The sequence below is a fragment of the Culex pipiens genome, chromosome 1 (genome assembly GCF_016801865.2).
Source record: "Culex pipiens pallens isolate TS chromosome 1, TS_CPP_V2, whole genome shotgun sequence".
Lineage (NCBI taxonomy): Eukaryota > Metazoa > Arthropoda > Insecta > Diptera > Culicidae > Culex > Culex pipiens.
This window is the reverse complement of record NC_068937.1, coordinates 51,344,717-51,372,281: the sequence shown is the minus strand read 5'-3', so window position 1 is coordinate 51,372,281 and position 27,565 is coordinate 51,344,717. Positions and strand designations below refer to the sequence as shown.

At 42.9% G+C, this 27,565-nt stretch overlaps 1 protein-coding gene across 5 annotated transcripts in view; it reads left to right on the top strand.

Annotated features, from left to right (window-relative positions):
* Positions 1-27,284, top strand: part of LOC120412639 (NADPH--cytochrome P450 reductase) — a 29,935-nt gene extending 2,651 nt beyond the window's left edge. For 2 of the 5 annotated variants that reach the window (XM_039573198.1, XM_039573212.2), the window contains 6 exons: positions 23,546-23,768; positions 23,837-24,029; positions 24,095-24,244; positions 24,812-24,936; positions 25,071-26,163; positions 26,224-27,284. In XM_039573198.1, the coding sequence (XP_039429132.1) occupies positions 23,593-23,768; positions 23,837-24,029; positions 24,095-24,244; positions 24,812-24,936; positions 25,071-26,163; positions 26,224-26,598 (2,112 nt within the window). In that variant the 5' untranslated portion in view covers positions 23,546-23,592 and the 3' untranslated portion in view covers positions 26,599-27,284. Of the gene's footprint in view, positions 1-20,436; positions 20,598-23,545; positions 23,769-23,836; positions 24,030-24,094; positions 24,245-24,386; positions 24,728-24,811; positions 24,937-25,070; positions 26,164-26,223 lie in introns of those variants that run through there. The other 3 variants (XM_039573221.1, XM_039573203.2, XM_039573226.2) reach the window with 3 other exon arrangements.
* The last annotated feature ends 281 nt before the right edge of the window (positions 27,285-27,565 follow it).

Below are 27,565 nucleotides of genomic sequence, written 5' to 3'. Positions count from 1 at the left end.
TGTTTGTTTGCCTGCATTTGTTTGCAGAAATGTCAGCCTGCATACATTTGGCTTTGTTTGCGAGTTTGCCGCAAACGAGTTAGCGAGTTGGGCAAACAGTCAAACACAAAAAAGTGCGAATTTGTTAGTCTGTGTGTCATAGTTTAATAGCTCCTTAACTATTTTGACAGCTGCGATATTCCGCCTTACCTTATCTAATCTACATACTTTGATTCGAGTGGTAGAAATTACAGTTCTCCCATAAAGAATACATTGAAGGAAAAAAAAAGCAAAATCTGCTCGAATGGAAGTGCTCCATTGCTCGTTCAGATACGTCAAACTCGTGTCAGTTTTGATACGTCACATTCAATTGGGTACTAAAGCCCCATGTAAATTTTTATGTACAACGGTAAAAAACACGATTAAAAACCATTTCTGATCACTTCTTTTCATTTTAATGCAAAAAAATATTGACAAAATTTTTTCGATGGATCAACTATGGTCCCCTTGGAACGAGCTGTCAAGTAGGAACTTTTCTGTCAAGAAGGACCGCGAGGTAAATTTTTCAAAATTGATTTAAAAATCCATTTTAAACTCTTTGTGGTCGTACAAAGGGTCATTGTACTCAGAAAAATAAGCTTTATCGCTGTAAACTATAATATCAGCAATCTAAGCTTCATTTTAGGACCCAATTCGACCGGTCTAGTTTGGTCGTAATGTTTGTTTACATATAGAATATCGTTGTGCCCTGATGCAAAGCCCGATTTGAAGGCTTGGTGTTGTTATTTTGGGTAAAATTTCTTTACAATTGCGAGGATGGCCCCAAACACCTCTAGGTGGATAAGTAACTGGTCTCCAAAATGTTAGTAGTACAGGAAACAGGCACCGAATTCCTATATTAAAATTGAGATTTTGTTGCGTTTGCCGCGAGATTCAAACCGGCAACATCCGTATTGTAAGTCTATAGACTATAGTGCGCGGTCCGATTGATCCACACAGGCAGACAAAATATACAGAGCGGATTCGTCAATGGAGCACCCGATTCGAGTGGTAGAAATGACAGTTCTCCCATAAGGAATACATTGTAGAAAAAAAAAACAAAAACTGTTCGAATGGATATGCTCCATTCGAATTTCGCAACTTCGAATGTCCGCTAATTCGAACGTATTCGAGTTAAAAAGCATTCAAACGTCAAAATCAGTTGTCAAACTGATGTTGACATTTCTGGAGCAACATTTGAAAGGGGCGGTACGACATTGCTCTTACGGCCTTTCGTCCCATTTAAACGCGTGTAATGAAAGGCCGTAAGAGCAATGTCGTACCTAAAGTGTTACGGCGGAAGGACGACCGACGCGGCCAATAAAACGCGGTTTAGTTAAACGATAGATAAAGCGCGTGTATTTCGTTTGGTAACTCTTCTTGAAGTGAGGCGAAGTGAAGCTTCCCTCCAAAGCAGCGTTTGACAGCTAGCGCGTGCACTGGCGGCGCAGTAAAGTGGGGGCACACAGGTTGCAAGGGGTTGCATTCTCAATACGCCCTCTCAAACACGGCAATCCTGTACTCCAACGCTGGTGCGCAGCTTCCTGAAAGCGGGTGCCGGCAGGCTCTTCGTCAGGAAATCCGCCTGCTGCAGACTCGATGGGATGTAATCCACCTTGATTCTTCCTTTTTCAACCAACTCTCGCACAAAGAAATGCTTCACGTCAATGTGCTTAAGCCGGCCGGAGTCTTTCGGGTTTGTCACGATTTTGATCGTCGATTGATTATCCTCGTGGTACAGTACAGGTCCCGCCAGGTCCCATCCCAGCTCTCCAAGAACCCGTTGCAGCCATTGGCCATGGCACGCAGCAGCGCAAAGTGCCACCAGCTCAGCCTCCGTCGATGAAAGTGACACTGTCGCTTGCTTTTTCGCCATCCAGCTGACTGTAGCGCCGAACACTTTGAAGACAGCTCCCGACACAGAACGACGATCCACGATGTCGTTCGCCCAGTCTGCATCCGAGTACGCTTCCAGCAACGGTCCTTCGTCGTCACCTAGGAACACCAGCCCGTAGTCCAACGTTCCTCGAATATAACGCAGCACTCGACGTAGTTGAACGTAGTGTGCGTCGGTAGGACAAGCTTGAAACTGGCTGAAGTAATTGGCAGCGACTGCCAAATCCGGTCTGGTCGTCAATGACACGTACATCACACAACCGACAAGCTCGCGATACGGTTGCGTGGTTCTCTCAGCAACTTCTCCCTTAAGCAGCTTCAGCTTGTTCTCCATCGGTGTTCCAATCGGTCGACAGTCCTCCATTTGGAAACGGCTAAGGAGGCTTTCCAAGTATCGACGCTGGCTGATCCGCATGATGCGCTTTTCCTTGTCCCGGGCGATGTTCATCCCGAGAAAGTTCCGGACTTCTCCTTGGTCTGTCATCTCGAACTCGTTCGAAAGACAGAGTTTCACGGTTTTCACCAGCTTCTCCGACGGACTAATCACCAACACGTCGTCCACATAGAGGACTAGGATGACTTGCTGCTTGCCGTCACCGCGCAGGTACAGGCACAGATCGTTCGCACTTCGTCGGAATCCAAGTTTCTCCACGAAGTTGTGAAACCGCTCGTTCCACGACCTCGACGCTTGCTTCAGCCCGTACAACGATCTATTCAGACGACACACCATGCCGTCCTGTCGAGGAAAACCTTCCGGTTGTTGCATGAAGATTTCCTCGGACAACTCTCCGTTCAAGAATGCCGTCTTGACATCCATCTGGTGGACGACCATTCGCTCGCGGTTTGCCAACGCTAGAACCACACGAAGCGTGTCCAATCGAGCCACAGGAGAGTATGTTTCGTTGTAGTCAAATCCTCGTTTCTGGCTAAAACCCCGCGCCACCAATCGGGCTTTGTAGCGCGCGGGCTGGTCATCGTCGCAAGGCTTGATTTTAAAAATCCACTTACATGTCACGGCGTTCCGACCTTTCGGAAGCTTGTCCAGGGTCCAGGTGTTGTTCTTGCGAAGCGAATCCATTTCCTCCTGCATCGCTGCTTGCCACTTCTCCCAGTCCGGTCTCTTCCGCAGCTCGTCCAGCGATTCAGGCAAGTCGTCAACATACGACAGAGCGCTCAAAGCGGAGTTGCCGTACTCTACTTCGTAGTCTTGATGCCACGAAGGTGGACTCCGATTCCGATCCGGTCTGGCAGCTGGAGCAGGAGCACCGCCAATCGGCCCAGGCGCGGGCTCAGGAGCAAGAACCTCTTCGTCCGGCTCGGAGCAGCTCTCGAACTCTTCGTCTTCTCCTGGGTCGCGTTTCACAACACTTTCTTCCTCAACACTGTTTGCTCGGCGAATCAAAATCACAGGCACATCGTCTTCCGTTTGCTGGATCTTGGCAACACTTCCGATTCTGTACAGTTCGAGTTCGTAACACTGACCACGGCGCGCACCGGTGGCGACCAGTTCGGAATTGCTGAAGATCCTCACCTTCCCCTTCTCGAACACCACTTGCATGCCCTTCTTCTCCACTTGCAGCACCGAAAACAGGTTCATCCGCAGAGCCGGAACGTACAGCACATTCGACACCGAGCAGGGCCGACGCTCGCCGTTGACGACGGTGTGCAGCCGCACCGTTCCCGAGTGATTCGCCACGATGAACTGCCCTTCTTTGGCTACCGCAATCTCTACCGGCTTCGCTAGCGGCTTCAATTCCTCGAAAAGAGCCTCATCGTTGACAAGGTGATCCGAGCAGCCGGAGTCCACAATCCATCGCACCTTCGACTTTTCCGGTGGGTATCTTGCACCCTTCTCAGCAGCAAAACAAATCTCGCCACCACTGCTTTCAGCAGCGTTCGCCTTCGATGTTCTCCCGGTCGCTGGCCTCGGCTCCTTCTGTTCCGGCATCTTCTTCGGGCAATCAGCGGCCTTGTGCCCCTCTTGTTGACACCCGAAGCACTTCAGCTTCTTCTTCGGTCGCGACTCTTTGTCACCAGCAAAAGCCGCCGACTCAGTTTTCGGGGTGACCAACTCGACACCTATCGCCGATCGCTTGACTTCTTCATCGAGAAGACGACACTTCACCGTCTGCATGGTCAGTTTCTTCTCCTCCATCGACTCCAACGTCGTGACCACTGTCGCGTACGCTGATCCCATGTTGAGAAGCAGGTTGCAGACGACGTCTATCTCGGAAATTACCGCTCCCGTTCCGCGGAGCTGTCGCACCAGTCGATCGTGCTCGAGGAAGAAGTCCTTCAGCGGCCCGGAAACATAGCGGTGGGCCATCAGTTTCCGCTGCGCGGCCATCCGACCGGCGATGCTTTTGCGCTCGAAGATCCCGACCAAGGCGTCCAGAATTTCCTTCGGCGTCTTCAGATCCTGCACATGCTCCAGCTGGGAGTTGTGGATTCTCGACACCATCAGCATCTTGCACCTCCGATCCTGCTTCAAACGCTTCGCCAGCAACACCTTTTTCGCCGCCCTCTGCGCCTCAGTATCGCCCTCTGCATCCTGCAGCGCCGGATCGTCCGCCGCCTCCACTTCCAGACAATGCAGCAGTTCGGCGTCCTCCAGCATCACCATCAGCCGGTACTTCCAGGCGGGAAACTCGGTCCCGTCGAACAGCGGCATAAAGAACCGCTCGCTCCTGTCCTCTTCCGCCATAACTTCACTTTCACTCACTCGCTACGCGTTACTGGGCACCGTAACCTAAAGTGTTACGGCGGAAGGACGACCGACGCGGCCAATAAAACGCGGTTTAGTTAAACGATAGATAAAGCGCGTGTATTTCGTTTGGTAACTCTTCTTGAAGTGAGGCGAAGTGAAGCTTCCCTCCAAAGCAGCGTTTGACAGCTAGCGCGTGCACTGGCGGCGCAGTAAAGTGGGGGCACACAGGTTGCAAGGGGTTGCATTCTCAATAGTACCGCCCCTTTCAAATGTTGCTCTGGATTTCAATCCCATTGTTCGACGATTTCCGAGCACGTGGTTTCAAGCATTTGACAGCTGTCAGTCGTTCCAATGGAGTACCCGCAGTCGAGCAGTTTTTGACAGTTCGCTCCATAAGAAATACATTGTAGAAAAAAGCAAAAACTGCTCGAATGGAAATGCTCCATTAACGAATTCAGATTCGCTAATAAAGCACCCGCTGTCGATCAGTTTTTGACAGTTCGCTCCATAAGAAATACATTGTAGAAAAAAGCAAAAACTGCTCGTATGGAAATGCTCCATTCGAATGCTTTTCCAGTCGAATTAGCGAATCCGCTCTGTAGTGAGAAAAATTTGCAGTCACTTTCAAAAAGCAATAATTTTTTTTCGCGAATTTTCTGTTTGCTCAATGTCAAGCTGAATTTTAATGGAGCATTTCCATTCGAGCAGTTTTTGCTTTTTTCTATAATGTATTCCTTATGGAGCGAACTGTCAAAAACTGCTCGACGGCGGGTGCTCCAATGCAGCAAAAACGAAATTGTGCAAAACATCAAATTCGTTTCAAACTTCACCTTGCGTTGGTGAACTTGAGTTACAAAACATACCTTCACTGCTTGTTACTTCCGCTGATTCTTCTCCTTCGCTGGAATCAAAGATTTTGAACTTTCCCGACACGGAAACTTCGCATGAAGTTCTTCCGGAATAATCTTGCTTGACATTTGATAGCCTTGAATGACGGTGAGAATAGGAAATAGTTGCAATTGGTGACAGTTCGTCAATTTTTCCGCTTGACTTTTTCAAACCAACGGGAATTACTGCTCTCATCGTTTGGTCACGTTTATGTTTACGATATCTAAAACATTAATTAAATAAAACGTGCACGTGGCAGAATTTCTCGGCTTGGCTTCTATTTCCAGTCCTGATACGGCACGTAAATCCCACGTTAGCGGTCTCTTGTTAACTGTTTTTACACACCCAAATTTCACTTAACTTCTTCCTCGTCTAAACGGGAACACGGTTACAGAACTGAAATCGCTGGCTTTTTCTCGCCTTGAACCGGTCAAACTGGTTGCGCGAAAAGATTTCGCCACATTACGATACACCTCTTGGCTCAAGTTCGACAGTCTCAACTTGGACGATTCCAGCCGTTCTTACCATTCACTACTTTACCTTGATTGTAAGTTGTACATCCAATGTAAACAATGTTCAAGGTAATCTTGAAAACTACAATCTGCAAAATTTTAAGCTGAATGATTACAACTCTTTGTTTGACAGTTACCTCACCTTGAGCGTTACCCACCTTGATTACTTTTGGAGCACCAACGCCTTCTATCTCAAAGGTGCGATAGTGACAAGCGGAATTTGCTCGGGTTGGTTTGTCACCAAGCGCGTCGTCTCGAGCCCGCTCAGATAACATGTCTCAATTTTGGATCGCCGTCTTATCGCCATTCGTTCGCTGTTAAATCCTGCAATACACATGTTCCGCCACTAACTGATTAAATTCAATGAGACATCCGCCGACACTTGATTCGAAATTGTTTCACCACTCGCACTCTCTCTCTCGGCGGGTTTCTTAATGGAGGATGACCTTCTCGGCAATATGGCGATGGCGTAGGGCCCTCTCCGAGCTGCACTGGTGTAGGTGTTGACGGATAAGCAAACAAAAAAGAAAGAAGACAGACAAAACGAGACCTGCTTTCAAGGTCGCGAGGGTTCCAACGCCGTCGACGCTGGTTTCGAGGTTATAGCCGTTAATGTTTGCTTTTTGTATGGGGTTTTATTTGTTTTCTTTTTTGTGCCAGACAAGACCTTGTAGTCGTCGAGCGGATCTTATCTGTGCGAATAGCTGGGTATGAGTTGAACTAGGTTAGTCTAGATTGAGCGATGTCCGCGAATTCAATCACGAATACGGAGGAGCTGTTTGCCCATGCAGCAAAAATAGTGTTGCACTCAGGTTTTGGGTAGAAGCTTCGCATCGTGTAGCGTTGACAGGAAGGCCGTAGAACCCGTTTGTGACGGGAGTTCCACGTTGTAACTTTACCTGGAGAGTGACGCAGCAATATACAATTCCAATTAGCGGCTTCGTCCGGGGGGTTAAAGAGCAGACCGGTGTGGAGGTTTTTTTTTGATACAGTGTGAAAAAAGCTGGATCGCTACGAACTGGCACGTAGACACCAAGGTGAATGTGTGACGTTTTGTGGTGAAATTACACTGCTGACATAGAATAGTATGCAAGGCGAAGGACAATGGTTCAGCAATCTTGTGACCCCTCGTCACAATAGTGACGTCAAATACCTTCTGAAAGTACAATTCAATCGAGTAAAATAACCGCCGGATAATTTCCACTACCGCCGCTGTTAACTGAATAACTTCTAGGAAATTACATTTGCGAACCCCCGGTCGCCAGAATAGCATACATTAAGCCAAACAATTCGCTCGCGAACAACGCGATTTACACTAATTGTGATGTACGAGATGCCAGACACCGACATCTCGAGTGATTCACCGCAAAATGTTAGCAAAAGCTCAAGATTGGTTTACCCCTCGTTTGACAGTTTTCTCGCCTTCACCAACATCAATCCGATAACTGTCATAGTGACAGCTATGTGTTCAAGGCGCAGTACGATCGCGCAGCTCTCGACATTGCCACACGAGTTCAAGTGTTTTTATCGAGTAGTTCCCCTCGACATTGCACGTTCCTCCTTCGCTCCGATGGGGTCGCCTGTTGAAGCTCTAGAATCTTCTAATCGAGCCATGCTTTGCGTGTCGTCTCGAGCATCATCACCGGCGTAATTGTCATATCCATTAGACACGACGCACGTGGGTCAAGAACGATGAGGTGTTTGCTGCAATCGTGAACAATCGAATGCGGAAGAGAAGTTTGCATGTGAATCGTCGTAGACTTTACACAATGTAGAACAATTGAACACGAACCGTTAGGTTAGGTTAGGTTGGGGGTTAGCACGATTCGATGCCAGGATGATCGATATAGGGCCGACTTGAAGCTACTGATCACGATCTAGTTTTCCGTACGTGATCTCCGAACCTTCTGGGTTAACTCACGCTCGCAGAACGATCCGTTCCTGTACAAATTGCATAACTCGTATGAACACATGTGCACGCGCGTTCCTGCAAGAAGTTCGTGTGTACGATAACTTGTAGACCGCTGCTGAACTCTGCGGCGACCTCGAGTACGCGGCGCTGAAGAGCCACACGTGAATATCAATTAGTGTAAATAAAAGAACTTAATTCCTTGTGGATTGCGTTGCCAGGTAAAGCCGGAAGCGTTTAGCCTGCGAATCGACACTCGTTTGTTGGTCTGTTGGTACCACGCGATGACGTTTACAACTTGATGGTAGGTTTGTAAATGTTCTGGACGTTTCATGCCAATAATGTTTTAAATCGAGAATTGAATTCGGTAGCGTGACGCGGTATTAGAACAAGTCACTATACTGGAGAATTCAATAAGGGAGCGCTCTTTTATTTTTTGTTATCTTTAAAAACTTCATCATCCCGGTACGAGAATCGAACCCACGACCTCTGGATTAGAAACCCAGTACGCCGCTAGTCGAAACCCATCCCCTACCGGTCAGTATTCCCAGTGAGTAGAATTACTCTTTGAAGGGATCTGACTTTGCCGAGCCAGACAGGAACCCATCACCTTCCGCTTACAAGGCGAAACCCGTAACCTCTCGGCCACGGAAGCTTGGCGCTTAATAGCAACCCAGTTCATATAGACACAAGTAAAACTATATGTGTTCCGAACAGTAGTTAGTACCAAATGCTTTTCCTTGAAGCTGATACAGTTACAGGCCTATCAACTAGTAATCTACGAAAGTAAACTGTAATGATGGAGCTTATTGAAAGGATAATTTATATTTGCGTTGAAAATCAGCTCGTTTTTTCATAACTGATTTTAATGTTAAACCATATTATCAACACGATAACTCGTCCATCTCAAACCTTTGTAGGGGTAAAAGGTGGGACCATCATCATCATCATCATCACAGGGTGGTTACACTTTCGCGATTTTCGCGGATTTCGCGAATTTCGCGATTTTCGCGGATTTGGCGCGGATTTAGTCAGCGATGGCGCGGATTTCGCGGATTTACAAAACTGAAAAATATTTTTTTATTAAATATTTTTTTGTTAATTTAATTCATATAAAATGTCTTGATTTGGAATTGAGTGCTTTTGACAATTTCAAAAATCATTGTTGAAAATTTTGCAAGAATTTTTGTCAATTTGTTATTCAATATTTGTCAGATTTATTTCATGGCTTCAAAAATGTTATTTGAAAAATATAATCAATGTTTATGAAAAATTATCTTAATAATACATTTTAAATTTCTTGTGTATCTTATTCGACTTAATCTTATTTGGCTCAAACTAAATTAATAAATCTTTGGTAAAAAGGAAAAAGAACAATAACATAAAAATTAAAAACAAAATTCTAAGCCTACAACAAAGTCAAAACTGTAAAGCTCTCATAGACTTTTTTTTTTAATTTGCTAAAGGCTGGTTGTTGGATGTTGAAAAAATTGAATCAACAAAGTTTGTTCTGATTAAACTTTTGATTTCATTCATGTAGTGATCACCATACTGCGATCCACGACAAAGATTGGTGCCCTTTTTTGTTTATTTTTAATTTTATAATTTCTAAAGATGATAACTGAGCTAAGCTCAATAGATATTAAAAATGACCTCACTCTGATTCCAGCCATAAAATGGATATCCATAAATAATTATTAAAATTTATTTTTGAAAAAATATGTTATAAATTAAAATTATTTTAATTTGATAAAATATTAATATTAATAGAAGTCAAGAAAATTCTAAGTGTAAATATAGGTATTCGGTGCCCTCTCCCCGTGCCCATACCTTCACACTTAGGAGACCCGGGAGGCGGAGTCTTGTCGCAAAAAGAACGATACACGCCTGTGGATCCGTTGACGAAACTGCAAGGTTTAAGAGGGCCACATTATAAGGTGTTACGTCGATTCCGTTTTTTTTTTCAGTCAAGACTTTCCAAGCTTATTTGAATTAAATAAATGGATTATGAATTATATTTGACATTGAAATCAGAAAGCGGACAACATTTTCGAAATCTTTGTGACATTTCGTTTTTTAAATTTCAATACATGTTTGTTTCTATGCGTTTTCATGAGAAAAAATGTAGTTGTTTAAGTTAAAAGTTTCAATATATCGTCGCTTGTGTGCTACTTTGTGACACGTTTGATGTAGAAAGATAGGACGTGTCACAATAGCACACAAGCGACGATATGCTTGAAACTTCGTTCAAATAGCAATAGATATTCAAAAAAATCCATTATTAGTTAATATTTCAGCTAAATTTTAACATTCTGAAACTCCATTTTAAATTAATTATATTTAAAGTTAAAACAAAATCTCCAAAGAAACAAATTGATTGTTCGTTTTTCAAAAGAGAAAAGAAACAATGGTACAAACACATTTGACGTAATTTATTTTACACAAGTTTTTAGGAATCTCTGTTAGTATTATTCATAAAATATATAAATAAACTTTTTGGAAAAAGCATTACTGACCAACCCAGTACATGTTTTTTTTTTCAAATAACAAACTTATCCAGTTGAAGAATATTTGTATTCGAAATATTAATAATGTCATCGCTGTTTAGCGGTATTAATTTATTTAAGTTGGGCGATTTTTTTTTTATTTTCAATATGTTCGGATTTTAAGCTTTTACATGATTTGCTTTCATTTGCGCAAAAATTGCTAGCTATATCAATTTTTCTATTGGGAGCTGGTTAAGCTAATTTGCAAAAAAAAAATTTGGATTGCATTAAAAATACGTATCAGATTTTGATGTAGAATTATCATTTCTGCAAACTTACCAAGTTAAATGAAAGATGGAATATTAATTTAAAATAAAATATATTAGAATAAAAAAAGTTTGATTCACCCAAATATTCATTTTTTATATCGAATGTTTATTTCTTGATATTTGGTATGAAATTTATTTGCACTGCAGTTTAGTATAGTCGAATAGATTTTTTAGTTCTTATAAAATGAACAATTAAGAAATACTTTTTCTAACTTGTATGATAAAAGTGGTTTTGTATCTTATAGTTAATAGGTACTTAAAAACCCTGAATTATTTTAAAATTTCGCGAAAAAATGTATGGCGCGGATTTCGCGGATTTGAAAAAGCTCGGCGCGGTTTTCGCGGATATGATATTGGGAAAGTTGTAACCACCCTGTCATCATCATAATGTAACGCGAAGTTTTGGATTATTGCACCCCAAATTGTAACAGGATTGGCAGCACTGCTTGCCCGGTTCAGTTCGGTTTTATAGCTCGTGATTTAAAATAGAAATATTTGAGTGAATATTGATCGTATCGACGCGGAAAATGTGTTTTTTTGACGGTTTAGATCGCCTTCATTGCTGAAACGATGAAGTTTTCGACTTTCCGAGTTAAATTAGTGGCTTTTTCTCGCAAAAAAAGTTTGGGTTTTGAGGCTGAAAGATGGTTACTTTTCGGAAAGGAAGAGAAATAGACAGCAGTGACAGAAACAGCATCATAATTTTCCATGGTGTTGGTGGGAGCGAGTACTCTTTATGTCTCTTTTTCTCGTGTGCGTGGGTGTTTGTGTGAGTGACTTGAGCGAGCGTGAGCTTACGCTTCAAAAATGCCAAAATGCGGACAGAAAGGGAAGGAATGTATGCTGTCAGTTTTTGAGTGGTCGGCAGCGTGACGGACGAGTGAAGACGCGGTGTGTTTGTCAGCTTTTGTGCGAGAGAGAGTAATCGCGAGCATCTCGCTCAGATTGGCAGTGTGACCAGTTTAATTGGGTTTTAAATGAAGATTAAAATCATTTTACTGTGTTGAAGTTATTGGAAATAGTGAAACAAGAAGATCATACCAGTTCAAAATTTAAATAGTTATTAGTTTTATGGGGGCATAGTTTTGAAGAAAAATAGATTGAGTGCACGACTTGCTCTGCTCAAAGTTTGCCAGTGGAACTGGTTTCGTGATAGGCAAATTTATCCAGGAAAAAACAAGATTGTGATTTGTGGCGGCTGCGTTGCATGAGATTTGTGCCAGTATTTGTGCAGTTTGAGCCATCTTTCTGGCTTGTAAAAAGGAAAATCAGTAATGGTGAAAATAAACGGGTTTCGTGCGCATGATTTCCGGAGTTAAGCATAATTTTGAGAAAATCGGCTGCCATCATCGCGATGATCACTCCATCTGTAATCCTGCTACCGCGTGCTTCAACGATAGCTGGTTGCCACAACTGATAGCAGCACACGCATACGCATACAACGACAGGAAGATGGTCGTTTCGTCATTCACGAGGATCTATTGTGGATTTAGATCGTAGCTGGATTTTCTGGCATCTTCTCACGGTCATTGAAAACGGTCGTGGATAGACCTAGGGGTTCCCAGTTGGAGTGAAAAAAATCAATTTATAGAAAAATTATGGATTAACATTTTGCTTTTTTATCACTTCTCCGACATCAGGAATAATTGTTTGAACATGCTCGCAATTTTTTTATTCAATCGGAAAAATATTATTTTTCTTGAAAAAACTTTCATTTTTAATCACATGATCACCCCTTATTCTGGCTCGATGCCGCAATCATGCGACCGCGTGCTCCGTTTGTTTGTCAACAAATCTGCAGCTGGATGGTGAGACGAAGTGAGGGGGGATGTGATTTTGACATTTTTATGCCCGCATCTGGCCCGCCGCCTATTTCGTCGGTCACTGAGCCGCCGGTCGTTTCCAGTGACCGAGTCCAGCTAGGTACTGATCGTACAATACATCGGTACTCTAGCGTCGACCGACTTTGGTGAGTCGGTGTTGGTGAAACAAGGTTTGTGGTGCTAGGTAAGTCCGTTCCTGCAATGCAGGTGTTCGACTACATCAAAAGGTAAGCTAAGATATACTTCATTCATAAAAAAACTGAGAACATAAAAATTGAGAGTGGGGTTAAAGGGGTTGCCAATTTTACTCATGTTTTTATTTGATTTAAATTACCCATATATTTTTCTATTCACAGGAAGCGAGTTGTGGCGCTATAACCACGGCAAGTAGTGTCCAGGGCATTTGTGGAAATACAGTGTCCCATCCCTAGAGGTTCCCGGAGCACCAAAACTTCTTAGCATGGTGGCTCCCAACGATAAATTACCTAAACAAACAGGAACGTGAGCGGGGGATCCCCACGTTTCTTCCTCCCCTGTAGATTTAGAAATGTGTTGTTGTTTGAACATTCGTGCTCAAACTCAATCCAATTCAACGAATCATCTTTGCGGTAAACTTTACGCAGTTGGCCTGGCCGCTTTAACGTTTGTGATGTTTCAAAGCAATTTATTGCATTGGGGCACTGCAATTGTTAATAATGACAAGAGGATGCTAGGCGTCAATCAACCTAAGGCATTTTCCAGGATGCCCTCGAAAGACTGGCTGCGCTAGGGTTAGATTAGATTATTAGATTAGATTAGATTGCACCCCAAATTGTAACAGATGAAAGCATATAGTTAGAGGACCCTAGATATATGCAAAAGTGCCCATACTTTGTTGCTACTCCGTGATTGACCAGGACCTCCAGAAGTTACATCCACGTGCCGCGTAAGATGAGTTTCGAATCGCCCCTATGCTGATCAATACTGGTACCGGCCACGACCATTGGTACGGTCACTGGGAAGTGGATGGGTATGTTAGTCCGATACTTGATTTCCCATCACGTAGATTCTAATTGAATGCCGGTGTTCCATTCGGATGAACTAATGGAGCATTTCCATTCGAGCAGGCTTTTTGCCTTCCTCACCTGACTGAGGAAAGGCTATAATATCACTCGAAAAATGAACTTCTCAATTAGACCTCCTAGACCAGGCCTGCCCAACCTTTTCGGCTCAATTTTCACTTTTTTGATCGTCAAAATTATAATTGTTATTTTTTTTTTCATGGTTTCTTTGATGGAATCGGTTCTCAGATGACCAGTGAACATAACTTTAAGTTTGAAAAAATATGTTTGCAGGTTGTTTTTATGTAAGTTTTAAGTGAAAAATTGGTCCGGCCCGCGGGTCGGATTGATTTTTGACGTAAAATGCAGATTAAAACGACTTGTATAAATATTTTTTCAAACTTTTGGAAAAGTTATGTTCACTGGTCATTTGAGAACCGACTCCATCAAAGAAGCCATGAAAAAATGAACAATTGTAATTTTGACGATCAAAAATGTGAAAATTGAGCCGAAAAGGTTGGGCAGGCCTGTCCTAGACCCACCTTCATGTATACTAGGGTGGCTTGAAGTTGTATGGTAAAAATTCAAAATGGACTAATTCAATCAGAACAGGCATTTTCCGGTCCCATTTGGGCCCCCAAACATCCCCCCAAAATTTGGGACCGATTGGATTTGACCCGGCTTTCCGCAAAGCGATTCAAATTTGTATGGAAATTTGTATGGGAAAACCCTCTTTTTTACATTTTGATTTTTATAATTTTCATTTTTCACTCAATTTAAAAACTAACACCGTAGAAGTATAGCCCTGAATGTCCTCTAAAACTTTCCCGAAGAAAGTATGGTCCTATCTTGCTTCTGGAGAAAGATACCAAGTTTTTAAAAGAGGCATTTCAAAATAAGTGCTGAAAATTATATTTCTTGCCAACACTGCCAGTACTTCGGTAGATATTTTGAAATCTTATTTTTTAACGTAATAAGTAAGCAACCTAGCAAAATGGTGTCTTAGGAAAAGTTGTTGTATATGAATGTGGTTTTTATTTAAAATTATTGACATGCAGGGTGACACACCTACAGGGTGTCAACCAAGCCCTAACTTCTACTGGTGACCTTTTAAATCGTTGGTGTCTTAGGAAAAGTTGTTAAGCTACTTATTCCAAGAAATTTCGACATGGTTGGAAGACAGGGTGGCACATCTACAGGGTGTCCACCCATTTCTAGCTTCTATTTAAGACCTTTTTGATCAATGTAAAGTGGGCGAAAAAGAGTACAAATCGCAAATTAGACCTGCCACGCAAAAGGAGGCTGATCAAGAAATCGTAAAAAGTCAGTTTTCACATAAAATTTCCTGGGAAATTGATTGCACATGATTGATTGATTGTAACAAAGTTAAGATGCTAGTTTGACAACTTTCCGATCAAATGTTTTTTTTCTGTATAAAATGAAAGAAAGTTGAATAATGGAATTTCTTCTGTAAAAATGTTTAGGACATTGGAGCAATTTCTACAAAATCGGCCGATTTCTTCCATTTTTATTATTTATTTTTTTATCTGGCTCAAACTTTGTGGAGGCCTTCCCTATCACCAAAGAAGCCATTTTGTGTTATTGGTTCACCAATACAATTTTGGCAGCTGTTCATACAAAAATGGTACGTAAATATAAATAAAACCTGTAACTTTTCAAGAATTTGTTTTATTGATTTGGTGTCTTCGGCCAAGTTGCTCATTTTTGAGTTTGAAAATTTTCCGGAGAAGTTATGATTTTTTTTAAATAGTGATTTTTGTTAAAAAAAATCTTGTAATTAAAATTGTTGACCCCCATTTTTATGTAAAATTAAATTTGCAAGATCGGAAACTGTTTTTAATCATGCGCAATCAATTCTCCCAGGAAATTTTATGTGAAAAACTGACTTTTTACGATTTTTTGATCAGCCTCCTTTTGCGTGGCAGGTCTATTTTGCGATTTGTACTCTTTTTCGCCCACTTTACAGTGATCAAAAAGGTCTTAAATAGAAGCTAGAAATGGGTTGACACCCTGTAGATGTGCCACCCTGTCTTCCAACAATGTCAAAATTTCTCGGAATAAGTAGCTTAACAACTTTTCCTAAGACACCAACGCTTTAAAAGGTCACCAGTAGAAGTTAGGGCTTGGTTGACACCCTGTAGGTGTGTCACCCTGCATGTCAATAATTTTAAATAAAAGCCACATTCATATACAACAACTTTTCCTAAGACACCATTTTGCTAGGTTGCTTCCTTATTACGTTAAAAAATAAGATTTCAAAATATCTACCGAAGTACTGGCAGTGTTGGCAAGAAATATAATTTTCAGCACTTATTTTGAAATGCCTCTTTTAAAAACTCTGTATCTTTTTTCAGAAGCAAGATAGGACCATACCCACTGAGAATTTTGGCTCGAGCTTCGACTCGATTCAGGCTCGATCTCGAGCCAGATCGACTCGAGGCTCGAGCCAAAATTCTCAGTGGGTACTTTCTTCGGGAAAGTTTTAGAGGACATTCAGGGCTATACTTTTACGGTGTTAGTTTTTAAATTGAGTGAAAAATGAAAATTATAAAAATCAAAATGTAAAAAAGAGGGTTTTCCCATACAAATTTCCATACAAATTTGAATCGCTTTGCGGAAAGCCGGGTCAAATCCAATCGCTCCCAAATTTTGGGGGGATGTTTAGGAGCCCAAATGGGACCGGAAAATGCCTGTTCTGTAAAATCGATCATGTCGAGCCACCCTAATGTATACCTATCGACTCAGAATCAAATTCTGAGCAAATGTCTGTGTGTGTGGTGGGATGTTGATCAAAAAAATGTCACTCGATTATCTCAAGACTGGCTAAACCGATTTGGTCCGTTTTGGCTTCATTCGATCCGTCCTGGGGTCCCATAAGTCGCTATTAAAAATTATGGAGTTTAGTTAAGTACTTTAAAAGTTATGCCAAAAAAACGATTTTAACAAAAGTTCGGAAGATTGTAAAAAGGGTGGTTTTTGTAAGAAAACCCGTCATGCTATACATTTTCAGAAAGGTATTTAAAAGACCTTTTCAACGCGTCCAAGACATTGAAGATCTGAATACCCCTATCAAAAGTTATAAGCACGTAAGTGTTATTTACGCACTTTTTGGAGGCCGGATCTCAGATATTTTGATGAAAACGTTATCCGGATCGCTCATGCGACCTATCGTTGGATAGGTTATCAAAAAACCTTTCCAACGCGTCCAAGACATTGAAGATCTGACAACCCTATCAAAAGTTATAAGCACTTAAGTGTTATTTACGCACCTTTTGGAGGCTGATAAAACTCTGAAAAAAAAAACACCGCCATTTTGTGTCTATTTTGGATAGCACCCTTTAAATGTGAGGAAGGCACCAACCACCTAAGGGTGGATAAAGTAACGTTTTTCTACTATGTATTCCTTATGGGAGAACTGTCATTTCTACCACTCGAATCGGGTGCCCCATTCGAAAAAGAGAATCCACTCTGTAGTTCTGTTCGAACTGTCAAAAGCCTACTCGATTCCGACATTGTATCAAAAAGCAAAAAAAAAAAAAAAAATCGAGCAGTTTTTTTTTAATTTTCACCACAGTTTCTTCTAGAAGGAACTTCGCAGCCTTAAAGACTTTCGCAAAATCGAAAAAAAACTGTCGATTTTCATGGTCTTATTTAGTTAATCGCTCATGCGTTCAAACCAATTCGTTGATAAAGTGTGCGCGTTGTTGGTGTTGTTGGTATTGGTGCTATCGCAATGCAGAAGCAAAACGTTAGACGCGTATGCACACGTAAATCTTTGCCATATCCACCTCACAAAAACGGTATCTCAGTCTGTCGAAACCGGACCGGTTTCGTTGGTCGGCCGGCACTTGTCGGGGGGTATTGCACACCATCATCAGCGGCAAAGAGGGGACCATTTACGTCAGGTATCTGTTTTACCTTCCGTCCTCTCCGTTAAGGTGAGATCGTGCTTGATTTTTTGTAGTTGTATCGCATTACTAATACCGCCTAATCTCGATCAGCTGGTTTGCCATTTGCGTATGGTTTGAGCAAAAAGTACTTATCTGTGAATTTTAGAAGGAATGTTCGCGATGATCATAAATTTTTTTTTTGAAATTTAATGTTTATGAGCGGTTGAGAATATTCGAAGCATTCAAATTAGCGAACCCGAGCTGTAGCAATGCTATTTGAAGGGCATCTTTAGGGACCATCCATAAACCACGTGGACACTTTAGGGGGGGGGGGGGGGTATGGCGATTGTCCACGATCCATACAAAAAAGTTTTTTTTTGTATGGACAATTGTCCACGAGGGGGGGGGGAGGGGTTGAGATTTCCAAAAAAGTGTCCACGTGGTTTGTGGATGGTCCCTTACCGCCGATACTTAACCACAAAAAAGATGAACCATCAAGATAAGCACCGCTGTGAAAATGCACAAAACCGCATTTTAGGAGTTCTGCATCTATATATCTATGCAACCCTCTCGTAATCTCCCAAGTAATCTATGGGTAGGTACCGATTGCGTAACTCGCCCATGAGGTCTCTGCCCTCTCCGAGTGATTGCTCTAGAGTTGTCGGTCATTAGAGTCTTGAAAGTCTCGGAGCAATTTTCTCCCAACTTGGGCTCAACCAGTTTCGTACCACCGCTGATCGGAGGCTGGTAGACCTTGGACCACTGAACCAAAGCCGTCGTCGTCAAATGCACTATTGCACTTGCATTTTTAATCATTTCCACTTCCACCTGCTGATTGCCGCACCGTATCGAGCAGTTGAGATTGCCTAATCTCGAAGGTGGTGAAGGTGTTTGATCGCGGTGAATGGCCGTTGCGGTCTTTGGGTTTTCTGCGTCTTTACAATATTCTTTTCACAATCTGGAGGAAACAGAATCTGACAAAAGCTTTCTTCCGACATATTAACACCTTGGTTAGATTAAGTTGTAGAACACGATCTGTATGGTATTGTCAAAAACTTTAACTAATGAATTTAGCTGATGTGTTTGGCTTTCAATTAGCATGATTACTTTAGGTATCTAGCGAGTTTAGCTTTCTCCCAAACATAAAATATAAATAAAAATAATGTATGTAAAAGTCATAAACATTTCCTTAGTGTGTAGTAAAGCATGCATTTAAAAGGGTAGGTTATGTTGGGAACATCAGTTCGTTTCGATTCCGAACAAATGAACTGCTGGTTGTCTTGACAAAAAATGCACAAAATAAATGCTTTGATAAATGATTTTGGGCTACATTGGTTAAGGACGCCATTTTATGCAGCTTTCAATGCCTCAACCTTTTGACCTTTACAGATAACTCAAAATTCGATTTCAATCCTGAGACATTCAACAAAACCCGGAAAACTTCGTGCATTGTTGTCACTCTTCATATGAAAGAAATTTCGATCCGATCGTGCTGTCTTTACACACGCTGCAAATTGCTGCAAGTGCGACAACTGGTCGAAGGGAACTAAGTCAGAACGCGTTTGACACACGTAGGTGACCGACTACCGTAAACATTTGTAATTATAACTTGGGACTCCGGTAACTAAATTCAACCAAACTTTAGGACAATGCACATAATGGTCACGGTAAGCCAAACAAAACGTGTTTGTTATTGTTTACTTTGCGTGCTATGTTTTTTTGTGTATTCAAGGTCAAATATTAAAACGCGTTATTCTCGGAACGTCAAAAAGAGAAGTGCGACAAGATCACGTCGAAATGCTCTTTCTAGCCTATTAAGCCTTAAAGATTTTATTTTATTTACCTGTAACTATCATATCACCCAGTGTAGCAACATTTGTGTTCCTCTATTTTCCCTCAAATTGATTGTTATTGTTGGAAATCATGCCGCATCATTGTCAGCCACGTGCGTCCACAATTACTGGCAGTGGTGTCTAGTGATTGCAAATATTGCAAGTATTCATTCAGTCGCCACTTAACCACTGCCATACGGTCTGAGAACAGTTTGTTTTCGCTTTCGCTATGTGATATCGGCTCTAAAGTGGGAATTTATTTGCTATTATAGCTGATGTCACTCTTACTAGCTGTTTGAAATTACCCTTGGTGTAGAATATATTCAAAATTGTTGACCTTCAGGATTTGTAAAGCGCCTTTTTTGGCACAATCTCATTGATGAAGTTCTCTGATTTGAACCCCTGCGCGATATCTTATCGGTTAGAGATTACACTTTGTGTTTGCGCTCACAAAAGTCGACGTTTAAGGAAGCAGTCCGTGTGGAATGAGAGTCATTTTCGCACTCCTGGGCTCTTGTGATAAGATAACAGTGGTCACCGTGATGTGCAGGAAATGAGCCCTCGACGATGCCCAAATACAGACCGAGAGTGAAAACAATGCGTCAGCTGACTCGAGGAAACTCGTTTTAGGTTGTGAAAGTAGATCTTGACGGCGAATTTGCCTGGTCATTTTCGAACCCCTAATTGGGAGCAACTGATAAGACACGTATTTTGCAGATTGATGAGCAAAAACGACGCCGAGTTCAAAGAACTCGTCGGCCATTATGGCGCGCGTGTTGACAGCTAATGTGCGCCCTTTTTTATAGCTACCGCCATAATGGCTGCCCTCCGGAATTCCCGGAATAAAAACGATACCTGTGTCGCGTGTAGCAAACTGTTTACCGAAGCTCCGTACCGATGACAGTGCGCAAAATGTTCGCCCAATTCGTTGACTCGCCCGAGTGATCAACACCAGGAACGCTACCCCCCCTTTTTTGGCTGTATTGGTAAGCGGTGGTGGCGTAGCGCCACCGTCGTAGTCGTGGTCTACAAAGTCGTCGTTTGCAAATTTGTTTTTGCAATCTCACGCGCATGTTCAACTAACGAGTTCGGAACTGGCAGTCGTGTTCCAGCGTTCGGCGAGATATGAAGTGAAGTGAGCTCTCTGGTCGAGTCTGGCCAAGTGATCAACGGAAGCCCCCGCACGGAGAAAGATCCAAAAATCGGTGAACCGTGCCCTGAACAACAGCGACAGCTACTGGAGACGGTGCGTGTACTTGACCTTCCACGGGTTAATAATCATAAATTCAGCAGTGTTGTGTGTGAATGATCGTGTATTGCGTCATGAAGAGCTGGCTGATTGAGGGTCTCGGTCGAGGTCTTTTTGTGTGAAAGTGGTGTGCGTGAAATGGAATCCCAGAAGTGATAAATATGATTGTTGAAGTTGTGAATTGACCTCTGCTGGCTATGATATTATGCACGGTCAAGTGATCTTAAAATAACTGAATGATGGCATTAACTTTGCAAAATAACAGCGGTGATCATATCTGCATGGATACATCTGGATGACTTTCGTTCGCAATTGTATTTTGGCGTGTTTGTTTTGGAAGATACGGCGTGAGAGATGATCGCTACCGGCTGTCGTCACGTACTGAATGATGCCGAAAGGCGTGACTACTTGACTGTTACGAAGCCGTCGTATAACTTTATATCCGGATATAAAGCCGAATTCGTGCGTCAAACAAACAGCTTGTTACAATTAAAAAAAATGTTTAAAAATAGTGGATCGATTTGTGGTATCAGTGATTTACGACACAAACTATTTTTTTTTAACGGTGAACTCGCAGAGTGTAACTCGGCTTCATTGTCATCTGGAACATAAAACCGTATGGCCATGATCAGTATTGGATTGTTACACGAAACCTTGGCCTAGAAGAGTGTCATGGTGGAACAGGAAGGATATCAATTGCGAAACGTATTGCGCAATTCTCACTTCTTGAAAAAAAAAAAGTCCTATAAATATATGAAAAACAATAGCTTATAGGACCTTTAAAACAATGAAGACTTGCATTTATTTCACACAATAATAAAGCTACAACACAACAAACGACCAAAAATGGTTCAAAATTGATTTTTGAACAATTTTTGAAAATGTTAATGTGCAATTTTCATGACATAATGTGTAATTACTTGACAGCTCGTTGCAAGGGTCCACACAGTTGATTTATCAGATCAAAGTTCATAGTTGCATAGAGTTATCCAAGCCCGATCTCACACACACTAGCACACCATTTGTTTTGCTGGCCGGTACACAATTTAACCTCACTTTTTTCGTGTACGCACACGCAATACATGCGCTCGTAGATAACTCTATTGTTAATTTGATTTTGGTTAACCGCGATAAATTTTCTTGAAAATTTCTTGAAATCTTTTGAACTGTCAAAAATTCATCAAAGCATTTACCACATTGATCACACAAAAAACTGTCACTTTTTACACAAGACTCACACATACTATCAAATAAAACATTTGGTAGTATTGCGCGTATTGAGAAATAATCAGTTTTGGTGATTATCTTGAGGGGTTCTCAAATATAGGAGCGCAAGGAGTTTTTCAATTAATCGCAGCAATCGTTTTGATTTACACTTTACATCGCTGTCAGTTCAGCTCAACTGGTTATGCTATTTTTTCGTCTCGATAATATTTTTAAAAGATGGTGAGCGTTTTGGATGGAAATAATATTTAATATTGAAAATATAACTTCTTCCTTCTGTTGCAGGGATCATGTTTGATATGAAATTGTATTTCCACCCAGAAGCTTTTTCGCAACAGCGTTCTTTTATTATGAAACGCAGTTAGGGGGATGTGGTTGAGACTTTGTTACGTTTTTGTTTGCCAAAAACGGAGTCCGGATGTGACCACCGGGGAATATGGGAACCGGCCAGGAGACGAATTGATACACTAAAGACACTCTTCATTCAAAATCAACTAGTTTTACACGTCGCATGGCCAGTTAACCGAAGCGTTAACGCTGTTTCTTAAATAAGGTTCTGGATGTGGCCACCGAAGATCGTGGAACCGGTTCCGATGTTATGCATAAGATTTCATGTTAAAAGATATGAAATTGAAGTCAAAATTCTTGACAAATCTGGATCTTTCGGTGGACCGTATCCCGGCCACCGGTCTGTGCGGTGATTTTTCATTAGATACTGTTTCTGATACTTAAACATAGCTTTTAATGGTTTAGCACTCGTTGGTGGAACCATGTTTCGGATTTTTTTGTTTTTTTTTCCCACATTCAGCCATCGTCTTGCGCCATTTAGCGTCATCAAAATCAAGGCCGACATCTATCAGGCCGCTGACCTTAACCGTCAGGAAGTGTCCCCTCTGAGCATGCCCGGATTAGCGTATGACTGGGCACCAAGTTCTGCAATTGGGTCCTAAAATGAAGCTTAGATTGCTGATATTATTGTTTACAGCGATAAAGCTTATTTTTCTGAGTACAATGACCCTTTATACGACCACAAAGAGTCTAAAATGGATTTTTAAATCAATTTTGAAAAATTAACCTCGCGGTCCTTCTTGACAGAAATGCTCCTACTTGACAGCTCGTTCCAAGGGAACCATAGTTGATCCATCGAAAAAATGTTGTCCTGTCATAATTTTTTTTTGCATGAAAATGAAAAAAAGTGATCAGAAATTGTTTTTAATCGTGTTTTTTACCGTTGGACATAAAAATTGACATAGGGCTTTAGTACCCAATTATGGAAACGCCTGCCCGACGGAGCCAACAATTAAATTAAATTAATTGAATTAAAAATAACATCCAGGGAATCTCGTCGAAATTTCCGGGAAGAAATTCCAGGGAATTGCTGTTTCCAAATGAAACCATTTAACATGTTTTCCTTGTTTTGAAGCAAAAGTAACTATTTATTTAAAATCGTCAACATTTTCTAATTTTGTACAGACTTATTTCGATTTTTTAGATCGGCAGAATTCTGCCGAAATTATAACAATTTATTGCTCGGTAGAAAAAAAACGATGAATTTCGACAAATTTATTGTCCATTTTTCGCCTGAATTATGAAGCTAACACTAGTTTTCAAATTCGTTAATATTTACAACAAAAATAGTCCATCGATTTCCAAATTTGAACCATTAAAGGACTCGATACTAGAGATCTCTACTAAGACTATCAATTCTTTCTTCCTTCCAGACCCTTCCAAACCACGTCGTCGTGATCCACCACCCGCCCTCTAAGCCATGGACGCACAGACAGAGCCGGAAGTGCCCCCGGTGGTGGCGGCAACCGAGGAGCCCTTCCTGGGCCCGCTAGACATTGTCCTGCTGCTGGTGCTGGTAGCCGGTGCAGCATGGTACCTGCTCAAGAACAAAAAGAAGGAAGCCCAGACTAGTCAGTTCAAGTCGTACTCGATACAGTAAGTTGCGCACTGACCCCATGTCGAACAAATGTGACTCTAATTTCGAATCATTCTAAAAAAAACAGGCCCACCGCCGTCAACACGATGACCATGGCGGAGAACTCCTTCATCAAGAAGCTGAAGTCGTCCGGCCGACGGCTGGTCGTGTTCTACGGCTCGCAGACCGGAACGGCCGAGGAGTTTGCCGGGCGGCTGGCGAAGGAGGGCCTGCGCTACCAGATGAAGGGTATGGTGGCCGACCCGGAGGAGTGCGACATGGTAGGGTTTGAACGATTGCGGGTTGGTTTTGTGGGCGCTCATTTTGGACGACTTCATCTTCACAGGAAGAGCTGCTGACGCTCAAGGACATCGACAAGTCGCTGGCGGTGTTCTGCTTGGCCACGTACGGCGAGGGTGATCCCACCGACAACTGCATGGAGTTCTACGAGTGGATCCAGAACAACGACGTGGACTTTACCGGGTTGAACTACGCGGTGAGTGTGGGATAGTGGTCTATGGCGGTGGTGTAACTGGGGCTGAACCTTTCTTGTATGCGATCTCACCAACATAACCAAACCAGTTTGACGTTTCGTAATGATATTTATTTCCATTCGTCGACGTCTCTCTCTTCAGTCTATTTCATCACTCTGAGTTAGCACAACGTGTTGCTCACTTCAAGAGGAAAATAAGATTAATTTCGTTCAATTTCGATTGAAAATGAGGTGATCTTGTAAAATTGTCACAAGCAATCATCCTCAGCTATGATTGCGCACTGTTTGAGGCCAAAGTTGCGTTTATTCGTTTCAGTAGAGCGAAAATGCAGTAGTTTTGTAGTTCCGGTCAGTTCCTTGGTGGAAGGGGATGACCGGACGGGTAGGAAGCAATCGGCGGTTCGGAACACGGTTCGATGGTTGTTGAACATCCGCCAGGATCCAAAGGGTAGTGGCCGGTTTCGGCGAAAATGGGGATTGATTGAGGTACAAGGTTTCCCCGGGTTATATAATCTCGGCGGGGATTATTAAACTTGAACTGTTACTGACTAGACCTTTTTTGCTTTGTAGGTCTTTGGGCTTGGCAACAAAACGTACGAGCACTACAACAAGGTTGGAATCTATGTCGACAAACGGCTGGAGGAGTTGGGAGCAAGTCGTGTCTTCGAGCTGGGACTTGGAGATGACGACGCGAAGTAAGTATGAACAGCTGATGTTTGGGGGTACTTGATTTTCACGTCTGTGTTAGGGTATTGGGAGTTCCGTGATCTTCTGAATGGAAGAATCTGTTTAAAGAAAAGAACTTGAAGAAAGCATGTTTTCCCAACAGCATTGAGGATGACTTCATCACGTGGAAGGACAAGTTCTGGCCAGCAGTGTGTGACCATTTTGGAATCGAAAGTACCGGCGATGAGGTGTTGACGCGTCAGTACCGTCTGCTCGAGCAGCCGGAGACCTCGCCGGAACGTCTGTACACCGGTGAGGTGGCCCGTCTTCACTCGCTCCAGACGCAGCGCCCGCCGTTCGATGCCAAGAATCCGTTCATGGCTCCGATCAAGATTAACCGCGAGCTGCACAAGTCCGGTGGCCGTTCGTGCATGCACATCGAGTTCGATATCGAGGGATCGAAGATGCGCTACGAAGCTGGTGATCATCTGGCGATGTACCCGGTGAACGATTCGGACTTGGTGACCCGATTGGGCAAGCTGTGCAATGCCGACCTGGATACGATCTTCTCGCTGATCAACACCGATACGGACAGTAGCAAGAAGCATCCGTTCCCTTGCCCAACGACGTACAAAACGGCGCTGACGCACTACCTGGAGATCACCGCGCTGCCGAGAACTCACATCCTGAAGGAGTTGGCCGAATACTGCAGCGACGAAAAGGACAAGGAGTTCCTGCGGTTCATGTCTTCCACGGCACCCGAAGGCAAGGCCAAGTACCAGGAATGGGTTCAGGACAGCAGCCGTAACATTGTGCACGTACTGGAAGACGTCCCGTCCTGCCATCCACCGATTGACCACATCTGCGAACTGCTTCCGAGACTGCAGCCCCGCTACTACTCGATCTCTTCGTCTTCCAAGCTGTACCCTACCACGGTGCACGTCACGGCCGTTCTGGTCAAGTACGTCACCAAGACCGGACGTACCAACAACGGCGTCGCTACGACATTCCTGGCCCAGAAGAAGGTTAACGGAGAATCGCTGCCGCGGGTGCCGATCTTCATCCGCAAGAGCCAGTTCCGGTTACCGGCGAAAACGGAAACCCCGGTCATCATGGTCGGCCCGGGAACCGGGTTGGCTCCCTTCCGAGGCTTTATCCAAGAGCGAGATTTCAACAAGCAGGAAGGCAAGGAAATCGGCCAGACCGTCATGTACTTTGGCTGTCGCAAACGGTCCGAGGATTACATCTACGAAGAGGTAGGAGAAGCAGCTTGACCGGTTTTGAATTCATTCTAATGACATTTCCCCTTTTTCCAGGAACTCGAAGACTACGTCAAGCGCGGCGTAATCAGCCTGAGGACAGCCTTCTCGCGTGACCAGCCGCAAAAGGTGTACGTTACGCATCTGCTAGAGGAAGACATGGACCTGATCTGGGAAGTGATAGGAGTCAACAAGGGTCACTTCTACATTTGCGGGTACGTACGCCGTTCAAACCGAAACCTCCAAACCTCCCGCTCACCTATCTCTCTTTCTCTCTCTTCCTTCAGTGACGCCAAGAACATGGCCACCGACGTGCGGAACATTCTGCTCAAGGTGCTGCAAACCAAGGGCAACATGAGCGAGAGTGAAGCCACGCAGTACGTCAAGAAGATGGAAGCCCAGAAGCGGTACTCGGCCGACGTGTGGAGTTAATCCGGTCGTCCGCCTCCATCGTTTCCCCGCTAATCGTAGTTCAAAGTACCAACCAAACGTGCGCGTGCGATCGCGTGTTCCCATTTTCCCCCGCTCCCATCGCTGTCATCCGCTTTTTCTCCGATGTTCTGTCGCCTGGAATACACGTGTCAACAGGCGCCGCAGCCGATGCCGATGGTCAAGGTTGCATGCGGTACCAAATCTATCGGCTGCGACGCGATTTTATTACTTTGTGTTAACTTGTGGGGTTTCCTGTGTTTATTTTTTAAAATTTATATTCTCTAAAGCAATGCTACAACTCACTCTTCTTAAGCAAGTGCCCGGAAGTTTTGCAAAATTAAGATTCACCACATTAAGGGGAAGTAATGAAAAAATGGGTTCATTTGTTATAGTGATACGTATAAACAATAGTTTAATACAGCTTTGTTACAACATAACAAGTAAACCAGACAAAAAGCAACACACACAAAAATTATGATGCGACTGTTTTTTATTATTATTTTTTCATATAATATTGAATAGTGCTGGATGTTTCGTTGAGATAAGGATAAGACAAAACAATAAACGCGTGGCTGGAAGCGCACGTGGCATGCGAGGCAAATAATAATAAAAATTGTTCATAATGTAGGATCAAGAATGATGCAATACACTATTTTGGAGATATATTTGATGGTAGCAGTAACAAATGGTGAGCTGTTTTTATTTTGGCTTGGTTGGTGATGACGATCCTTGAAATGGGGAAGCGGGAAATTGCAATGAAACGTACCTACGGGTAACACGGCAATGTAGACCTGGCCGCGTGGAATATTTGTTTTTCATTTTGCTTACGATTTTGACTAGCTTCTAATGGCAGGCACTGAACACTCGCCGGGACCACGTCATGTTGTGTCCATTTGTTATTCACGTTATTCATGAGTATGGTGCGAAAACGAAACTTTTGGCACTACGCCCCCCGGGGCATGGCCTT